The sequence below is a fragment of the Emys orbicularis genome, chromosome 4 (genome assembly GCF_028017835.1).
Source record: "Emys orbicularis isolate rEmyOrb1 chromosome 4, rEmyOrb1.hap1, whole genome shotgun sequence".
NCBI lineage: Eukaryota > Metazoa > Chordata > Testudines > Emydidae > Emys > Emys orbicularis.
Window position 1 is genome coordinate 76,136,994 of NC_088686.1, and position 19,573 is coordinate 76,156,566.

At 45.3% G+C, this 19,573-nt stretch overlaps 1 protein-coding gene across 1 annotated transcript in view; it reads right to left on the reverse strand.

Annotated features, from left to right (window-relative positions):
- Nucleotides 1-18,757, reverse strand: part of CREB3L1 (cAMP responsive element binding protein 3 like 1) — a 60,298-nt gene extending 41,541 nt beyond the window's left edge. Inside the window, exon 1 of the mRNA XM_065404107.1 lies at nucleotides 18,650-18,757. Within this exon, the coding sequence (XP_065260179.1) occupies nucleotides 18,650-18,757 (108 nt within the window). The remainder of the gene's footprint in view (nucleotides 1-18,649) is intronic.
- Nucleotides 18,758-19,573: the final 816 nt, after the last annotated feature.

The window sequence follows — 19,573 nt, forward strand, 5'->3', positions numbered from 1 at the left end:
ACTATTCTGTAAGAATTCTTCTGATGTGATCACTCTTAATTTAAATCTCTGGGGCCTGATTCTCCCCTGCTTTGTTCCTTATTCTTCCTTCTCAGCCTCTCAAACAGGGTACACACGTCTTTCCCTCCCTCCATGCCTCTCTCCTCTCTCTCTGTCTAATTCTGGTGTCCTACCCTCATTAATTGGCGATAAATCTCACCCTGCATCTTGGGTTAATTTTCTGTAGGGTTTGAATGGAGTTTTGGAAATGCTCTTGGACAATAAAAACTGTTCCTTTCAACTGGGGCCAGCTGGAAGGAGCTCCCCACACTGCAGCTGACATGCAGGCTTTGGCTTTCATTCTCACCAATTCTTTCCTCTCTAGTTTTTGCAGAGTTTGAGTTTTCCTCGGGTTTCATTTATGGAGCAGGCAGTGAGTTTGTGAATCTCTCTATTAATTATTATTATTATTATTATTTCTGTTTCTGGTGGCCCTCTGAGTGGCAAGGGGTAGTTTTCTCTCTCTGTCCCAGACATAAAAGAGCCCAGGCATGAAACTATCTCTGTTGCCACCAGCCAAAGCAATGACTCAAAATCCTTGGCCCACTCCCAGGAGAGGTGCTCGATTTTCACCAGAGGCTGTCATCTTTCCTCAGCAACTCTCTTGCTCAGCAAGTATCAGTCCCTGCCTCCAGGCAGAACATGCCTGACCCTCCTGCACAGGACCACCTTCAGCACATTATCCAGCAATGAGAGCAAAGCACTGCTCCCTCTAAGCACAGTCAGTCAATGTGGCATCTTAATCAGCCAGTGGAATCCATGCTAGACAAAATGTCACTCAACAGAGGCTGAACCAGCCATGTACTCAACAACCCCAGCCCTGAATCCCTGGAGAAAGCAAGAATAAAGCACATGGCCAGGAGAAGGAGTCATGGGTAAGAAATCATAATGTGCTGTCGTCAAACTGTTGCTTACTGATTCACCCCAATGCTGTCTACATCTCTTGAATCAGAGCTGAGATCAACATGTCCTTGAGCAGGACTGTAGCATAAGCATAGCAGGGCTGGGCAATGGTTGCAGCTATGTTACTCTGTGAGGGAAAGCTTTTCTTCAAGCCCAGAGCATCTACAAGCTCATCTATGCCCATGCCTCTGGGTGTTGCTCCATTTCTTCAGGATACAGGGATAAACCCTGTACTATTTGCTTCTCCTTGAATTTACCCAAAACAGAAATAACACTGTGCATCTAGATGGGCCTTTTCACTTAAAGATCTCAAAGCACTTTGAAGAGTAGGAAACTGCAGCACAGAGAAGAGAAATGATTTGCCCCAGGTTACACATAGTCAGTGGCAAAGTCAGGATGAAAACCCAGACTTAGGACCTATCCACTGGACCACACTGCCGCAAATGATTGAAAATTAACCACCACATTACTCTGTGATATAGTGTATACAGAGCGTGGTACCAAATGAGGGGGCTTGAGGGCTGATGGCCCTGATGCTAGCAGCTCACCACAGATAGCTTCTCCCAGACAGGGTAGGATGAACATTTAGCACAGTGGGCAGTATCAAACAATGCATTAATCCAGCCTTCCCCCTTTTCCACCATCTCCTGCAAGCCTGGCTGATTTCCACAGCAGCGATGGCTTTATGATTATTGGGCCCCAGCATACTAGAATTAGTGACTAAGATCACACATTGCCTCTTCCTTCACTTCCACTGGAGTGTTAGATCAAGTAAATTGTGCCTTGTACCAACAAGGGAAGTCCACAAGCTGCAGAACTTGAATGGAATGCAAGATTCTCAACAGTCACTATCTTTGCTGGTGCTTAAGGGAGACCTCCTCCAGGGCCGAGCAATAACGTTCCAAACATTATCCAGAGGGATCAGCCTACTTCCACGCCAAGGTGTTGTTCAAGCCAGCACACACTTTGTGCAAGGATCTGCTCCCAAGGTGACAAAGCTGTCAGCAAAATGGTGTGCAGTTTCTCAGTTTGCAGAAATGCAAAACACACCAGCAGCTACTGAGGACCAGCCAGGAGAACTTCACAAATAGCAACAGGAAATCAAAGTGCCCACACCAGACATGCGCCAGCTAAGAGGCTATCCAGAGCAGGAAAAAAAATCAAAGCTGGACAGTGGAGATTACATCATGCTATGGATAAACCTATGAGCCTGTCCAACTGGAGCCAGGCCAACAGGTCCAGATGGCTGAAGAATGTGCTGAATAAATAGCTACCTCTGCCTCCTCCTCTTCTCTCTTTCTTCTATGTTCTCTCTATTTTCCCTCTTTCTTCCCATATTCTCCTCCTCTCTAGCTCTTTTTCTCCTTCCTCTTCTCTCAGAAAAATAATGTATCCTCAAGAGATGGTGCATAAAAATATTGATCATATATTTAACTATAATGATCACATTATGCATTGAAAGGCAGCCCCGTACAGCTGACAGGGCACAGGAGAATTGGGTTCTATCTGCAGCTCTGTCACTGGCCAGCTGCGTGATCTTGTGCAAGGCACTTCACCTCTCAGTACCTCTTCCCCTCCCACTCTTTGTCTATTTAAACTGTAAGTTTTTTAGAGAAGGGACTGTCTCTTACTATGTATTTGTACAGTACCTAGCACCGTGAAGCTTCAATCTCAGTTTGGGGCCTTTAGGCACTATGGGTCATATTAAAATTAACAGTTAAAATACTGTTAAATCAGACCCTTCTTTGTGCATAACGGTATCAATGGTGCCATCTGATACACCCATAAGCTCTTCAGACCACCTTCTGGCACTCAGGATAAGTGGAAGGGGGCAACAGTTTTACCAGGTTTATAAAAAGCAGGTAAAGGGACTACTTGGAAAAACTAAAATGTGTATAGTTTGGCAGGCCTGGGGGGTATCATAAGGGAATTTGCTAATAAATACTGATAAATATACTGAACCCATGAACAGGACAGGTGCCAAAGGACTGGAAAAAACAAATATGATACTATTCTTAAAAAATGGACAAAGGAGCAATCCGTGCTAACACCATCCAGAAAATCTAACTTTAAACACAAAGGAAACAACAGCTTACTATTTAAGGAAAAAATCTCCAAACATCTACAAGACAATGCATCCATGTGCAATAAGCAGCTTTGGGGACTGTAAGAGTAATGGGGATCTTCTATTGTGCCCCCAGTTAGCAGGTGTTAGTATCCTGCATAAAGCGGCTGAAGTTCTGCTGGCTCACTGGGACAGGTGCAGCGTGTTAAATCCTTCCTGTATATAATGGAGGTGGGAGCGTCTTTTGGGGACAGAAGGAACTTTGCCCAGGGGGCAATCCTAGGGACAGCCATGCCTAGGGAGTAAGCTTTGATAGAGGTTTATGTTGTGTTATTGAGTTGCAAAGCCCAGGAAGGGGTTAAGTTTTGACACTGACTCAGAGTCTGTTTGTTCTCTTGGGGATGGAGTAGGGACAGGGACTCAAGCCCAGCTTCACAAAGGTACTTAGGCACCTAAGTCCCAGTTTTGGCTCCACTGCAATCCACAAGACTCCTACCAAATCCTGTAGGCTCCTAAACTCACTCGGCACCTACATTTTCAGGGTACAAGGTCCCTCAATACCTATGTATCTACCTCTGAGCATGCACACTACTGCCTCCCTCTAGGCGTTTGGATGCCTATCTCTTGCCTAAGCCCCAGGACAATTTGCAAACTGGGGGAAGACAGGCATTTGTCCACCTATGTCATGTGCAGGGCCAGATTCAGTAGGTGTACTCAGAGGCCACCTAATGAATTAGGTCCCACTCAAAGTCTGATTGAAAGAGGTACCCCTCCCACAGCATTACTTTTAGCCCAGTGGTTAGAACACCTGCCTTGGATGTGGGAAATCCAGGTTCCGTTCTCTCCCCCACCCCCAGCTAGAGGAGGAGACAGATTTGAACAGGGGTCTCCCACCTCACAGGAGGCCCAATGACTATTTAAGTATTTATCCACAGCAGAACAGTCACTGGGCCAGAGAAAGATGAGAATGACTCTGTCCAGTGTTAAGGCACCCACCTGGCAGGTGGAAGACTCCAGGGCCCAGTTCTCCAGCTCCTACCTCTCTTTCATTATTTACCCACCAGGGAACAACTTCCACAGGGGAGACGGAGGGAAACCCACATCAGTCTATCCAATAGCTCACTGGTTATAGCACTCCCATAAGAGGTGGGAGACGCCTGTTCAAATTCTCTCTCACTTTCTGGCAGAGAGGGGGAAATTGAACCTGCATCTCCCACATCCCTAACTCATTTCTGCAAGAAACGCCTCAGGCGCCTAAGCTTCCTGACACTAAGTGGCTGGTTCCCATTTGTGGATCACTAAACAGAGATATCTTATCTCTGAGAAGGGCAGAGCTTAGGACGCAGTATGTTGTTGATATCTCCCACTGGGTAGCTTAGACGGCTCCCCAGTTAGGATGCTGACTTTTCTGCATCTCATTCTAAGGCGCCTCTCTCCCCTCATTCATTGTATACTGAGCCTAGGTGCCTAACTTGGCTTTGTGAATCAGTGTTCCTGTGATTTTCTAGGTGCCTAAAAGTTAGGTTCCATGATGATCAGTGTTGCAGTGTCTAGGTCCTCTTGTGAATCCCACTTCAGTTCATCCATTGGGTTCATAAGGAACAAATCTTTTTATTTTCAGTTTGGAATATAGAAAGCAAGAGTAGCAACACAGCATTGTTACACTTGTGTAAATCCTGAAGCTATCTGAGTAAATCTGGACTGACTTCAGTAAAGTTACTCTAGATTTACTTGGTGTATCTGAGATCAGAATCAGACCTATAGAGTTCAAAGGTATGGAATAAGGACTTTATGACTCCTTCAGTTCAGCTGTATTCATTCAGTGCCTGATTCACTGAAGCCAATGCAAAAACTTCACTGACTACAATGGGCTTTGGATGAGGTCCTTCATGCAGAGTGCTGTAGAAGTAAAGTATATGATACAGTGATGGACTTCCCAAAGTCTTACCTGTAAAATTAACTCAAATTGAGTTGCATGGGAGCACCATTAGGTGGGCTGACATTGGCTATAGGTGTGTAAGCCAGGGATAAATGGAGGCAGGGAGAGATGTCCCTGGGATAGTGCAGGGAGTAGTTAGCCCAAAAGGCTGCTGGTGGCAACAGCATGTGAATTAAATATGCAGATGACACTAACTTGGTACTGTTCGCAAGAATCAAGTAGTAATATCAAGGTATTACTTGGACAGGAACATGAAATACAGCCTGCAGAATATTTGAAGTCTTATGCACCCGGCAGAAACCAACCACAGTTATATAGCCCATTTCATCCATAGATTGCAAAGCACTGCACAAATATGAATAAGTATCATCCTCCTCAATTAACCTACCCAAGCTCACACACCAAGTAACTAACAGAGCTGGGAATAGAACACAGGTTTCCTAACTCCCGGGGCTAATGACCCATTCACAGGACCACTGACCTTTACCAGCTCAGCTCAATTGGCAAGTAAATATTTGTGGCTTCACAGCACCTCACCAACTCCCATGTCACCATATTAGCATGGAAACAACAGAGAGAGTTCAGAGATTATCTCATTACTATGCCAAGAACTCTGAGATAGAGACACTGAAAAAGGCTTTGAAAAAAAGTGTTCCATCAACATTCTTTAAAAATGTCATAGCTAATTTCCCTTCAACTAAACTGCCTGTCTTTCAGTTCCTTCCCTGGGGCAGCTGTTAGCTCAGCCAAAAGCACTTGCCCGTCCTCCCTCCCTCTCTCCTTTGACTGCCATTAATTTACCACCTAGATTCTACATTAAGCCATTCTGACATGCAAAACTTAACTAACAATGAAATGCACCCACAAACATTGACCTCTTCTTTATTCAGCTCTGCTCATGCCTCAGAACAGCCTTTTTCATGTGTCATACTATGTGCACTCAAACTCTCCATACAATATTTCTTTCAATACTAAGAAAGGGAGTATCACTAACAGTGGAAAGCCAGGAGGAGGATCAAGGACTCTCTGCATATTGGCTGGTGGGGACATGTGGACATAGGTAGGAAGCTCACCCTGCAAGAATTCCAGCAGCATTGCAGCGAGGAAGCTTATCCTGCTAGAAATGAATTCCAGTGGGTACCAAGTGAGTAAATGTATCCTGCTAGATTTCTAGTAGGCACTGCAGTGAGGAAGCTCACCCTGCTAGAATTCCACTTGGCATCAGAGTAAGGAAACTCACACTGCAGAAGGAACCCTGACAATTTATCTATAAGCACCAAAAAAGAATGTCCTAGCCACCTCCCTCCTATGTAATATACCTCATAACTGATACAAAATGCATGTATAGTGCTGCCTCTGCCACCAAGTGAATGATAACACTCCTGTTGAACAGGAGCTTGATCATCAAACTAAAGGTGTTACTTTCTATTTATTTTAGGAAAAAGACCAAGTTTAAGTCAGGCTTAGCTAATACAAGTGTCATCACTGTTTGAGATAGTGTGACTCATGCAACCTTAGAAGGACATAGGGTTCATCACAGCCCAGAGAGAGAGAGAGAGAGAGAGAGAGAGAGAGAGATGAACAGGGAGAGGTTACTGGACAGTGTGTATCATAGTACACGCATTCAAACCCTCCATGTGACCTTGTCTGGTGTGTAGAGAAGACCTACTTCAAACACCTTTTCACTTTGACACTGACCAGGCCAGAAAAAGTCCAGAGGATTATGAAGGCAGACAGATAATGAGATTTAGCAACAGAAAGGGTGAGAAAAGGAGGCAGGAGAAAAAAGGAGAGAGAGGGTAAGGAAATACGGGAGACCATAAAGAAAAAAGGAGAGGGGATAGTCAGATGGGTTCATGAGCATCATGAATGGGAGAAAGCACATTTCAAACTCTTCCTCCTTGCAGCAGGAGAGAAACGGAAGCTTGTTTTCTAGAGCAGCCAGGAATAACTAGACAGTTGTAAACATTGCATGGTGGGTACATGGAAAGCAACTGGATTGAAACACACAGCCTGCCTTTCAGTGCACTACCTGCAGTCACCTCCTATTCTGGCATTGCACTAAGGTTCCCACTCCCTGCTCTAGCTTTTCCTGCTCTGAGAGCAAATACAAACCAGGCAATGATAAACATACTAAGCCAAGAAAGCACCTAACCATTCAGTCTTATTTTTACAAGGCCTTATGGGTCTACACTACAGCGGGGGTCCGACCTAAGATACGCAACTTCAGCTACGTGAATACCGTAGCTGAAGTTGCGTATTTTAGGTCGGCTTACCTAGCGGTGAGGACGCGGGAAAGTCGACCGCTGCCGCGCTGCCGCCGACTCCGCTGCCGCCTCCTGCCGAGGTGGATTTCCGGAGTCGACTGCAGAGCGATCAGGGATCGATTTTACCGCGTCTTCACCAGACACGGTAAGTCGATCCCCGATAAACCGATTGCTACCCGCCGGATCGGCGGGTAGTGAAGACAAGAGATCTTGAGAGTCACCAGCTCTCTTCCACCACACAAGCCTAAAACAAATCATATATAGTTTCTATACCATTCACCCAAGGAATATCAAAGTGCATATAAACAACACACACATATATATATATGAGTCACTTCACCCACCAATGGAGCCACCTATGGGGTAGGAAGCAGCTGCTGTTTAACTGCACACAGAAAAACTACATATTATTAATGTTAATAGCAAATAACATGTACAAACATTATCCAAAAATTTAGATCAGTGAGCAAAGAAGAATATCGTGTTTAATTGAAACTGCTGTGGGAGTTTAGGTTGGTACAATATAATTACCTAAGACTGAATTTGGCCTGCAGACCAGGACTAACAACCCTGACTCCTACAAAAAGTGCCATGGGATCTTTAATGGCAATAGGTATCCAGAACCTCCATTTTACCTCTGATCGAAAAGATGGTGCCTCCACTGCAGTGCTTGGGAACTAACCCAGTGCTATCTCTCAAGGAAGGATGGCTACTAGTGAGTCCTCATCACCACTTCTTGCAGTGCCTGGGTTTTCCTAGAAAGTCTGCTATCCAAGGTATGGATATGACTAGATATGACTCTTCTTAGCTTATTAGAACGGAGATCACAGTTGGAAATGAGCTTTCCTCCCATCAGCTATCTGTTCCTCAACATCATCACAACAGCAAACGGTATAATCAGGGTGGTTTTTTTAGTTCCATCTTGGTTCCTGAAGTGAACTTTCCAATAGTAGAGTCAGCTAGTGGGCCTGAGTTGTTGCAATCCAAGTAGTGTGGGCAGAATGCACAGATTTTAATAACTGGAATAATCTATTTTCTAAGTTGCACCAAAATAAATAAATCTTGAGAAGAATTACAATCACCTTTAGACCAAAACACAATCTTCACCACCTGGCTGTGAGGGGAAACCTGTCATGCTGTTACCCTGGGACCAACTTCATAGATTAAATTAAATTCCCTCATCTCCATTGGTATTATAAGGATTCCCTACATACAAAGAGATGGTTTGGAAACATGAAGTGATCATGTGGAGCCTAGAGTTATACCCTTCTCAGAGACAACACATGATTCATAGGGGAAGATTTATAGCCAAGGATGGACTGTTATTATAAAGTCACTCTCCCCAGGACTCCACTTTAAGAGCCTGTTTTGGAGAGAAATCCATTCATTATTCCTTTTTCCACTCACTGAAACTAATCTGCTACTAGAAATGGATCCTGTTCCAGTCTTTCAGAGTACAACCAAGATACACCACGGTAAATAGATATTGTAACCAACCTAGTGTCTGTGTATAACACCACAATACCTATGGGTATTTAGAACCCACTCACTATTCATGAGTATGTCATCTATCTCTTTGAATCCCTCCACTAGCTCTCCCCTTCTCTATTTCTTCAAACATAAGCTGCTTGTATTCACTGCCAAGGGCCTTCACAGTCAATCCCCACCCTACCTATCTTCTCTCATTCACTATCAAGTGTTGACGCATACCTCTGATGGGCCCATAATGCCAGCCTCTACTGCTCACTTGTTAAATTTTCAAACAAGCACCTTGGGGCTTTCATCCATGCTGCCCGCATGCTTCAGAGGCAATCCCTGCAAACATCTCAGACTCTACCTTATTATTCACCTTCAAATCCCTCCTCAAAACTTTCCTTTGCTGTGATGCCCACATAACATTTGACAATTTTGCTGTTGCTGTGCAGAGACCTTCATCAGACAATACTGGGCTATATTGTTTACTAGTACTCCTCTATTGGTCTGTATGTATCCATGTTGACTTTTGACTTATAGTTAGATTGTAAATTCCCTGGAACAGGGACTGTATTTTTGCTCTGTGTTTGTACAGCACCTAGCACAATGGGGGCCTGGTCCATGCCCAGGGCTCCTAGGTACTATGGTAATACAAATAAATAAAATAATAATTCAGGTGTCCTAGCATGCCTGAGAACCTGAAGGTGTCTCCTACCCATGAGCACCATTAAACTCTGAAATTCCCCCAAGGATAATCAAGTATCCTGACCTATCAACTATCTGTAAAAATGCTGGTTGGGTATTTTCTTACCCACCAGATAGTATTCCCCCAGCTTCCCCGCTCCCCACCACCAAAAACAAAACAGCAATCTGAGCTTGCACCAAAGACCAGCCTTCAGGTGTATTCAGCACCAAGGCCAGAGCCTGAGGGGGAAAACCCCAAGCACCATGACAATGGAAGCTGAGAATCAAAAAGGAAAATAGGCATTTGAAGCATGTGATTTACTTCCTTCCTTCGGGCATGTGGTGTGTGTAGTGAAGACAGAGCAGCACCAGTGGCTTATCTTGCTATTTAGCAACCAGGCTTTCATCTACTGGAGAAAGGAACGGGGCAAGAATCCCTCAGATATGTTTTCCAGAAGATGAGTCATCCATTGAATCTAAGTGAATCAAGCCATGTTCCTAGCAGGACTTTTGGGGGTGGGGGTAAAATGAGTTGATTTACAATCTGGGAGGTTTTCCATATTCTGATGCTCTCATCTGATCTATTACAGCAAGGTCCTCCTGCCTCCATCAAAACTGCCAGCAGCACTGACTGCTGGGCATGTCTCAGGAGACAGCAATTTTCTGACAGATCTGTCCAAAGTGCATTTCTAGGCACAGTAATTTAGACACCTTCCCCAACATCTGCAGAGCTACTAGCTTGCAGTTTCTGATTCACAATTGCTGCTGCTTACGTGCTCTTCTGGATCGGCCTGTGTAACCAGTGACTTCAGCACACATGTAACAGGAAGCTTCCACCCTCTGCTCGTTGCTTAATATATTTACTTTGCAAACATTTTCACATAATCCCTTCCTGTTTCTCCCCACTCAGATGCCCGTTTCTGTCTCTCTCTTTTATTCCTTTTTCTGATGTCTAGCTCTCTGCAGATATGGCCCAAGGCCCTCTCTTCTTGTCTGCCTCTGAATAGCAGCAGTCAGGCACTATCATAACCATTAACTGTGGCATGCCACCATGATTACAGGGATCTCCTCAGGACATGAGGATGGTGGCTGGGATGAGACTGTCCAGCTGATCCCAGCCCACATGCCAGAAGTTGTCTAGTAGGAGAGTATGCTGTTTCCAGGATGATGTTTCTCAAGTGTTCCTGACAGAGAGTTCTTAGTTTCCTTCAAAATGTGTTACGTATACTGTCATAACTATAAAGCGAAGGGTAACAGCCCTCCTGTGTACAATACTATAAAATCCCTCCTGGCCAGAGACTCCAAAATCCTTTTACCTGTAAAGGGTTAAGAAGCTCAGGTAACCTGGCTGACACCTGACCCAAAAGACCAATAAGGGGACAAGATACTTTCAAATCTTGGTGGGGGGAAGGCTTTTGTTTTGTGCTCTTTGTTTTTGGGGGGAGTTCGCTCTTGGGACTAAGAAGGGACCAGACATCAATCCATGCTCTCCAAATCTTTCTGAACAAGTCTCTCATATTTCAAACTTTGTAAGTACAGCCAGGCAAGGCGTGTTAGTTTTATCTTTGTTTTCTCAACTTGTAAATGTACCTTTTACTAGGGTGTTTACCTCTGTTTGCTGTTACTTTGAACCTAAGGCTAGAGGGGGTTCCTCTGGGCTCCTTAAGTTTGATTACCCTGTAAAGTTATTTTCCATCCTGATTTTACAGAGATGATTTTTACCTTTTTCTTTAATTAAAAGCCTTCTTTTTAAGAACCTGATTGATTTTTCCTTGTTTTTAGATCCAAGGGGGTTGGATCTGTATTCACCAGGAGTTAGTGGGAGAAAGGAGGGGGGATGGTTAATTTTTCCTTGTTTTAAGATCCAAGGGGTTTGGATCTGTATTCACCAGGGAACTGGTGAAGAGTCTCTCAAGGCTACCCAGGGAAGGGAATTAGCACATTGGGAGTGGTGGCAGCGGACCAGATCTAAGCTGGTAGTTAAGCTTAGAAGTTTTCATGCAGGCCCCCACATCTGTACCCTAAAGTTCAGAGTGGGGAAGGAGCCTTGACATATACACAACCCTCCACCACTCAACAGATGATGAGACCTTCCAAAGAATGGTCATATCTCCCCACTGCCAAAAAATAAATGTTGATTTTCAGTTTAAGGCTACAAAGTGACATTGTTGTAGGCTCAGGAGGTACCTTATGCCACAGAGGAGAATGATAGTCTGATGGTTAGACTGCTAGCCTGTAAAGTCTGAGGTCTTTTTCTGCAGCTACATTAGGACAGCAGCAGCCATGAGCTAAAAGACAGAAAGTCACATCCTCACATTCCATCTAAATTACATTAAAACAATGAAATATTGTGCTGTTAAGAAGGTGCTCCTGTCCTAGTAGTACCCACCATCACCAGATAAAGAAACAGATCTTTAAACATCTTAAGAAAACTTTGTTTGATAGCATTCTGTCTGGCAAGGAATCACTTATCAACAGTTAAGTATCAGAGGGGTAGCCGTGTTAGTCTGGATCTGTAAAAAGTGACAAAGAGTCCTGTGGCACCTTATAGACTAACAGAAGTATTGGAGCATAAACTTTTGTGGGTGAATACCCACTTCATCAGACGCATGTGTCTGACAAAGTGGGTATTCACACACAAAAATTTATGCTCCAATACTTCTGTTAGTCTATAAGGTGCCACAGGACTCTTTGTCGCTTTTTATCAACAGTTGTGATTGTGAAATCTATACTTCTTTATTGTTTTGCCTTCATTGTCCCTACTTTTCTATTGTTTATCTGTATGGTTTCTGTATGGTTCTTTGATTGTTTCGGTCGCATAACTAATTTTGCAAGATCTAAATCAACTAAGGGGGTGGGGTATGATTGGTTAAAGAATTGTTTTGCAATATGTTAGGATTGGTCAAAGAATTATTTTGTAGTACTTTAGTTTAAAATGATTGGTTAAGGTATAGCTAAGCAGGACTCAAGTTTCACTATATAAATTGGGGTCCAAAAGGAAGTTCTTTGGAACCTACCTCCAGGACACAGCCCAGGATCAGAGCTGCCAGACTCAACACCCTGCCAACCATATCAGGCAGAAGCTGGAGGAGCTCCAGATGGCCTGATCCTGATTGGCCACCAGGAAAACTTCGTTTGCCTTACTGGCAGTGGTGAGCACCGTATGCTTAGCATGTGCATTCTGTTTTGGTAACTGTTAACAAATAGAGGTTAAGAATATTACTGGGTAAGGCACTTTCACTGACAAAAGGCCCTGAAAACCCTCAGAAGAATATGTCCTGAGTCCTAGGAACTGAGTATGGGTGGCCCTGAGCCCTAGGAAATGGGTATTGGTGGATGCCTTTCACCTGGAGCCCTAGGAACTGGGAAAGGGTGGGGATGCCTAAATTAACTTGGTTACCCCTTGAGCCCACAGAAGGGTAAAGGTGGAGCACCCTAGAGAGTGTGGGTAACAAGCCCAGAACTTGCAAGACCTGGGTGCAATTCCCTATATGGCCATAGACTTCCTAAGTGACCATGGGCAAGTCAGTTAGCCTCTCTGTGCCACTCACCCCATTTGTAAAATGGGAACAATAGCATTTCCCTACCTCACACAGGTATTGTGAGGATAAATACATTAAAGATTGTGAGGTACTCAGAGACTACAGTAACTGGGGCCATATAAATATCTTAGAAAATATCAACAGTGGAGGAAGTGTTTTTGCTTTCTTCCTTTTGATTTCTGATCATATAAGGAACTGTACTATTGTGTTCCATTGAGGGCTGCCAGCGCTGGGTTAACTGCCCTATTCCATTGATGCTTCTCAGACGTCTCTGGATCAGCTGCAAGGGAATGTCCAAAAAGAGGAGCTGGAGGAGCAAAGTGACTGAGCCAAAGGAAAATCAGGAAAACAAGGAAAATCTGGGAACGTTTTTATTAAAATGCATTCCTTCAGCCAATGTCTCTCCATATCTACTACATCTCTAGTGGGGTTACAGAACTATTTCTTGACAAGCCCAATTCTAAGCAGGATAAAAATCATATATTTTTATTGACCTGCCCAATGCTCTCACCACACCAAAACAGACTAAGAAGCTAAAGACATGTAATTATAAGAATGTTACAAATTAACTAAGTTTACTAGCTTGAGGAATAGGAAGCTATGACACTTTCAGAAGTGTCCATGACTGGCTTCAGCCCCAGAGACCATTGTGTACCTCTCATAATGTCTGGTATCAGGGGCGTGCAGAAAGGGGGGCAAGCAGGGGCACCCCCAATAATCGGTGGGGGCACAGAACTCCTCCAGCCTCAGGGCTGAGGAACAGAACATGCACCTCCAAAATCCAATGAAATTTAAATCTCTGGAATCCAACAAGAGAAATGGAAATTGATGAGAATTCCTAGCTAAGCCTTTAGGTCCAGCTGTGGGGGGCAAGGGAGGAAAGAATGGGGCTCATACAGGATGAAACTCACCCTGTGCCAAGGGCAGAACAAGGCCTATGCACTAGTTAAAGCCTCAAAATAGGGCATAAAAGAGGAACTTATGGTACATAGGCCTTGCACTGGCCTTGCACAGGGGTAAATTTCACCCCCAAGGAACAGACTATATTTACGTTTGTTAGCAAAGACCCTTTCCAGTTTCTGTTGGCACTGTCCTTAGCATAGCTCTGTTTTCTACATACAATTTACTAATTAGCTCATTTTTGGTGGCCCGCATTATCTGATTTCAAGACATATATGCAGTAACACAAAAGACACCACACTAAAGATATAGAAAATAGCAGTGTGAACATAAAAATAGTAAAACATAGAACCAGTTTACATGATGTCCCTCAAGAAACAGTCCAGAAATACATGTAACTTTTCCCATTCCATTATATCATATTATTTATCAAATAGTGCGGGCTATCACACAGTAAGAGTTCATATTGTAACGCATTACCACAGGCCGACTGGCCCCTTTTAGAGGGAGCAGCGGGTACAGTGCACCTATGACTGATTACTAGCTGCCCAGTTGGGTTTAAAGGCTGGTGCCTGGATCTTATGAAGGGGAAGACAGGAACAGGGGAAGGAAGGTTATCCACTGAAACTCTCTCAGCTCAGGGAGGTAAGGGTGCTGCTAAAAGAAGCTATGGTAGAAGCCACAGCAGAGAGCAGGAGGCTCCTGCAGGAGACCCTTGACTGGGGGAAGGGTTTTGGGCCTGGAGGACCTTGGACACTGTGAGCATGTGAAATAACTCCAGGTTGAAAGGCCTGAGATTTCCTGCAGACATAAAGAGAAGGGGTAGGTTGCAGGTAAGAAGGCCTGAGAGTGGATGTTCAGAAGAGGCTGGGTTGAGGAGAGAGGCTAAGCAGAGCCTGGGAAAGGCTCAGATGCTGTGCCCAGCTTGGAAACTTGAAGACAGACAGACTCCAGGGAAGAGGGGCTGTGCTCTGTGTAAGACTTGGGTAGAAGAGATTTTGTTGTATGTTAATAACAAGACAACAAGAAGGGGTGATGTTATTGGACACAAGCTTTGGTGGAGTTATTGAGGAGCCTGGGTGAAAGGGAAACTGAGGCAGGACTCTGCAGAGGCCTGCGCAGGCAGCAGGAGGCTGGTGTGTGGATGCACTATCAAAATCTGTCTGCATATGGGTAGACAATGGAACCCTCAATAATCAAACACGAGTTTTAATGAGTGGCAACCAAGGAAGCTGAAACATGAATACAGTGTGTCTGGAGACAAGGAACCTGAGGTGTGAACAGACTGGATTTTTAGCATGTGTGTGCAGATACAGAGTATGTCTGCTCTGCAATTGAGATGTGTGATTGCAGCATGTGTAAACACACCCATGCTGTCTTTAGTCTTGCAAGTTTGGGCACCAACAGCAATAAGGGCTGCAATGTGGGCTATACAAGCCTGCCCAAGTCCCTGGGTACTTACTCGGAAGCTAGTCCATGCTGAAATCCATGCTGCTGCAGTGTCACTACTATTGGTACCCAAGCTAGCTAGATTAAAAGTAACTCTGGTATGTCCACATATTCTGCAATCACACCTCTGATTGCAGCCTATTCATACCCACACAGTGAGAGAGACCAAAGGAAATTGCAGGGGAGCGTGGAATATTGGGGCAGTTGCTTCTGCCAATACAGACTGTCTTGGCTTGGCTGTTCCATGCTGCCCTCCGACTCTGTATTCTGTCACAAGGCAGCCTTTTAAAAACAAAAGCTTACTGGGTGCATGCTTCCTGAAGGGGGAGAAGTCTCACCAGAAGTCTGAACACATTGAAAAGCACAGAGTGAGAAATGGGGTGCTGGAGCCTGAAGGCTAGTCTTGGAATCATAGAGCTGAGAAGCTTGATACTGAGGAGGGCTGAGAGAGAGTGAGAGCTCTCTGAGCCATTGCTCTGATAAAACCAAGGAGTGAGTACGCATATTCTGACAAGAATAATGAAAAATGCCAAAGCCTGGTGTGGACAGTGCAGAATTCAGAAAGGTTAATTCAATGAGCAAACATCACATGAAGGATTAGCTTTATTAATAAACAGTCATTTCCAGTGAAAACACTGAACAAACTCCTCTGTGTTCAAAAGCAGTAGGTGACCTAGCAAGCTGAAGGAGAATCTGTTTTTGCTGTCATTAGTAATACACTCATCTTGGTGAACAAAAGGAGCATTTTCCATAGACACCTTTCCCCTTGGAGTTCACCCATCCAAGCACTGATTAAGCCCAGCCCTGTTTATGCTTTTTAAACTAGATATCAGTCATACTCCAATCAATAACACTGTTCTCTTTCAAGCATCCCTTTTCAAGCACATTAATTTATTAATTCCAAGATGCACCTAGACCTATGATCCCATTATTTCAGCTTGTAACATCCTTAGAATAAAGGAGTTATAAACTACTGCTTAAGTGACAAGACGATTAACTAAGGAAGGTTACTGTTTCAGGAAGGGGTTGATGGTGAACACAATATTCTAACAGTGTCCAACCTCTTTAGAGGAAACTACATTTGCTGAACAATACATGGAAGGGTCTCCATGTTGAATCTCGTCTTGCTCTGAAGTGAAATCATTGATGGTTTAAAGAATTATCATGCAACCATAGCGCTTTGATTTTAAGTGCAATACATTGAAAAGCGATTATGTAAAAATAAGACCTCCTTACTTAACAGATCCCCTTCCCATCATTATCACAGTAAGATTTGCTGGATTTACACTAAAGTTCATCTTTACTCCTTTTTCTGGCTGTTATCCCTGCAGAGCCACTACACGGACGGTGAATTGGATTACAGTACATTCAGGCTCCGGTATCATCAACAGATTTGTTATCTGAATTAAGATTACAAAATCTTTATTGTTGATCATGCACAAGAACAAAGAGTCTCAGATCCCCAGGGGAGTTTGTGGTGCGAAAGAAAAAAAAGCTTTTACTTGTCAACTGAGCGCAATAAATCTAGAGTCACTGAGAAATAATGAACATGGAGACCTTTCATGCCAGTTTTGCAGTCACTGTTAGAGCAGAAATGGAATTTAATCAGTCAGGAAAGTAACATACTGCATATGGTCAGTACACATTTTTAAATATAGTGTCATGGCAGGTATCACTGGGTGGTGTTGGTATGTACAGTCTTCCAAGTTATTTTTCTTAGGCCTTGTCTAATTTATACAACTCCCCTAGTGCGGATCCAGTTATAGAGACATAAGAGTGCATATAATGGTATAGATTATTTTTATATAAGAATAAGCTAATTTGCTGTAAGGCACTTTTATACTAGTATAACTACATCCATACTAGGGCTTTTACCAGTATTACTATTTCTTGAAAAATAATCATACCCATATCTGAAATAGTTACACCAGTCAAACTTTCAAATGTAGACCAGGCCTTAGGGTGTGAGCAAATGGTCAGTCTTGAGAAGACCTGCTGTGTGTGTTAGTTTTGCCATGCAAAGGTTCTCAGTAGGGGGGAGCAGTGCAAGGAGTAGAATATTTTGCTCTCTACCTATGGGTATGTCTACACTGCAATTAGAAGTGTGACTTCTGCACATGTAAACATAGCGGTGCTAGATTTGATCTAATTAGCTCAAATAATGTACAGTGAAGTTGCAGCAGTACAGGCTAGCCACTTGAATGTGTCACCAGAGTCCTGGGAGGGGTTGTACAGCCCTTGCTGCTGGGATTCACTGCTACTGACTGAGCTAGCTAGATCAAAGCTAGCTCAGACATGTCTACATGTTCTGCCGTCACCCACTGACTGCCATGTAGACATACCCTTTGCCTCAAGAATTTACTCCAATCAGAAACAGAGGTGCATCCTTGAAGGGGGGGGGGGACTTGAGGTGAGTTTATTGAAAGAAGGGATTAGCTGCATGCTGCTTGTGACCATTTCTGTTCCAGGACTGATGTATGTGTAAATAAAACAAGTTACACTTAGAATATACCCAAATTCTGTGTCACTGATTTATCCTCCACTGGAAAGGTGACCTGAAAAGCCCCAGATGTTGTCTACTGCTTGGCAGGGGGACAGCAATATTCATACTAGTTCAAAGCTAAATTTGCTCACAAACACAAAACTCACATTCCTCATTTGGAACAATGTTTGAAGTTTTAAAATCGACCAACTGTACCTGTGAGTTACATGAGTGCACAAAGTCTGGACAATTTTCTTAAAGGGGAATACACTGTTTTTACACACTTGGAATCAGCTGAATAGATTTTCCTCTAGTTCACTCCCCTCCCCTTCCCTCCCCAAAGTAAGTCACAACTGTGTTAGCCAAGCAACAGATGTTTCACCCCCAAAATGTCATTTTACAAAAAGCTGTTAGCAAGGGAAAGTAGAGGTTTCCAACAGAAGGGCCTGCTGCCCCCTAACTTTAGTGTCTTCAGTACCGTTAGAGTGGGAAGAGTTAGTTAAGCAACGGAACAAAGTGCCAGGACCCGCTGCGGAATTCTCATTAGACATGGTTTAAAAAACTGGCATCAGTCTTGCCAAAGGGGAGGCTGATCCCTAGAGGAGGTCGCAGGAGTGTGTGGGGGGGGGAGGGTACAGCTGTAGGGGACTCTCAGTGAGAGGGGCCTCAGGCCGGCTGAGCTTTGTAGGGCCATGGGGAGCATTGGCCTTGGGGCGCTCAGTGCTGGAGACAGGTTCAGGGAAACGGGCGCTGCGCTGCCCAGGCTCACGCTTCCCTGCCCGGCGGACAGGCAGGAATTCCCCGAGCAGCGGCTGTGGCCCGGCACGAGTAGGCGCCGTTTGGAGGGGAGCCCGGGGCACCCCAGGACGAGCCCAAGCAGCCCCCGCCCACCCCCAGCTCCCTTACCACATTGCTGAGGAAATCCGCTTCGTTCAGGTCGCCCAGGTCCAGGAAGCCGGAGCCGCCTCCGGGGAAGAGGCGCTCGGAGGGGAAGGGCTCCAGGATACTGTCCATGGTGCCGGGCAGCGCCCCGCCGGAGCAGGGTTAGGTGAGGGGCAGAGCCGCCTTCCCGCCAGCGCGGCGGGCCGGATCCCGGGCGTCCCTCGCTCCCTCCGCCGATCCAAGGCTCGGGGGGTTACTCCAGCGCCGCCCGGCGCAGCCGATGGCAGGGCCCCGGGCACCCACAGGGCATGGCTCCTCCTCCCACAGGACGGCTGCAATCCATAGGGCACGGGGGCAGAGGGGCTCCCCGGGGCGGCGGGGGCAGCCGGGGGCCCCGCGGCGGCTGAGGACTGGGGACCGGGAGGAAAGGTTGGGTGCAGCGCCTGGGGCTGGGCAGGAGGAAGGAGGGGCGGTGTACTCCTCCGGGACTCCCCTCTGCCCAGCTGTCACTTTCACACTCCGCAGAGGATCCCCAGGCTCAGCCGCCTGGCCGGCCTGAACATCACGCCCCCCAGCTCATGAATATTAAAGACGGTGCGAGGCATAACTCCTCTCCTGGAACAGCCTCTTAAGGAAGCACTGGTGCAATGCATTGCCCCTCCCTTGCTCTTGCACTGACAGCTCAGAGCTAAGGAGAATGTTCGCACCCCAGAGCCATGGGCACTGCCAAGGGCAGGGAACAGAACTCACGGCAGATCTGTACAGTCATCGGGCCCCATGCAGCCTCGGGGGCAGCCACAGACAGAAGAGACAATGTGGGGAGATGTAAGAGGGAGAATACTGTGAAAGACCACTACAGTCAGGGGTGGCAGACAGGCCAGGGCTGGTCGCTCAGCCTTTTGCAGCTGCCCTACGTGAATGTGTGTCCCCCGCACATTCTAGAATTTC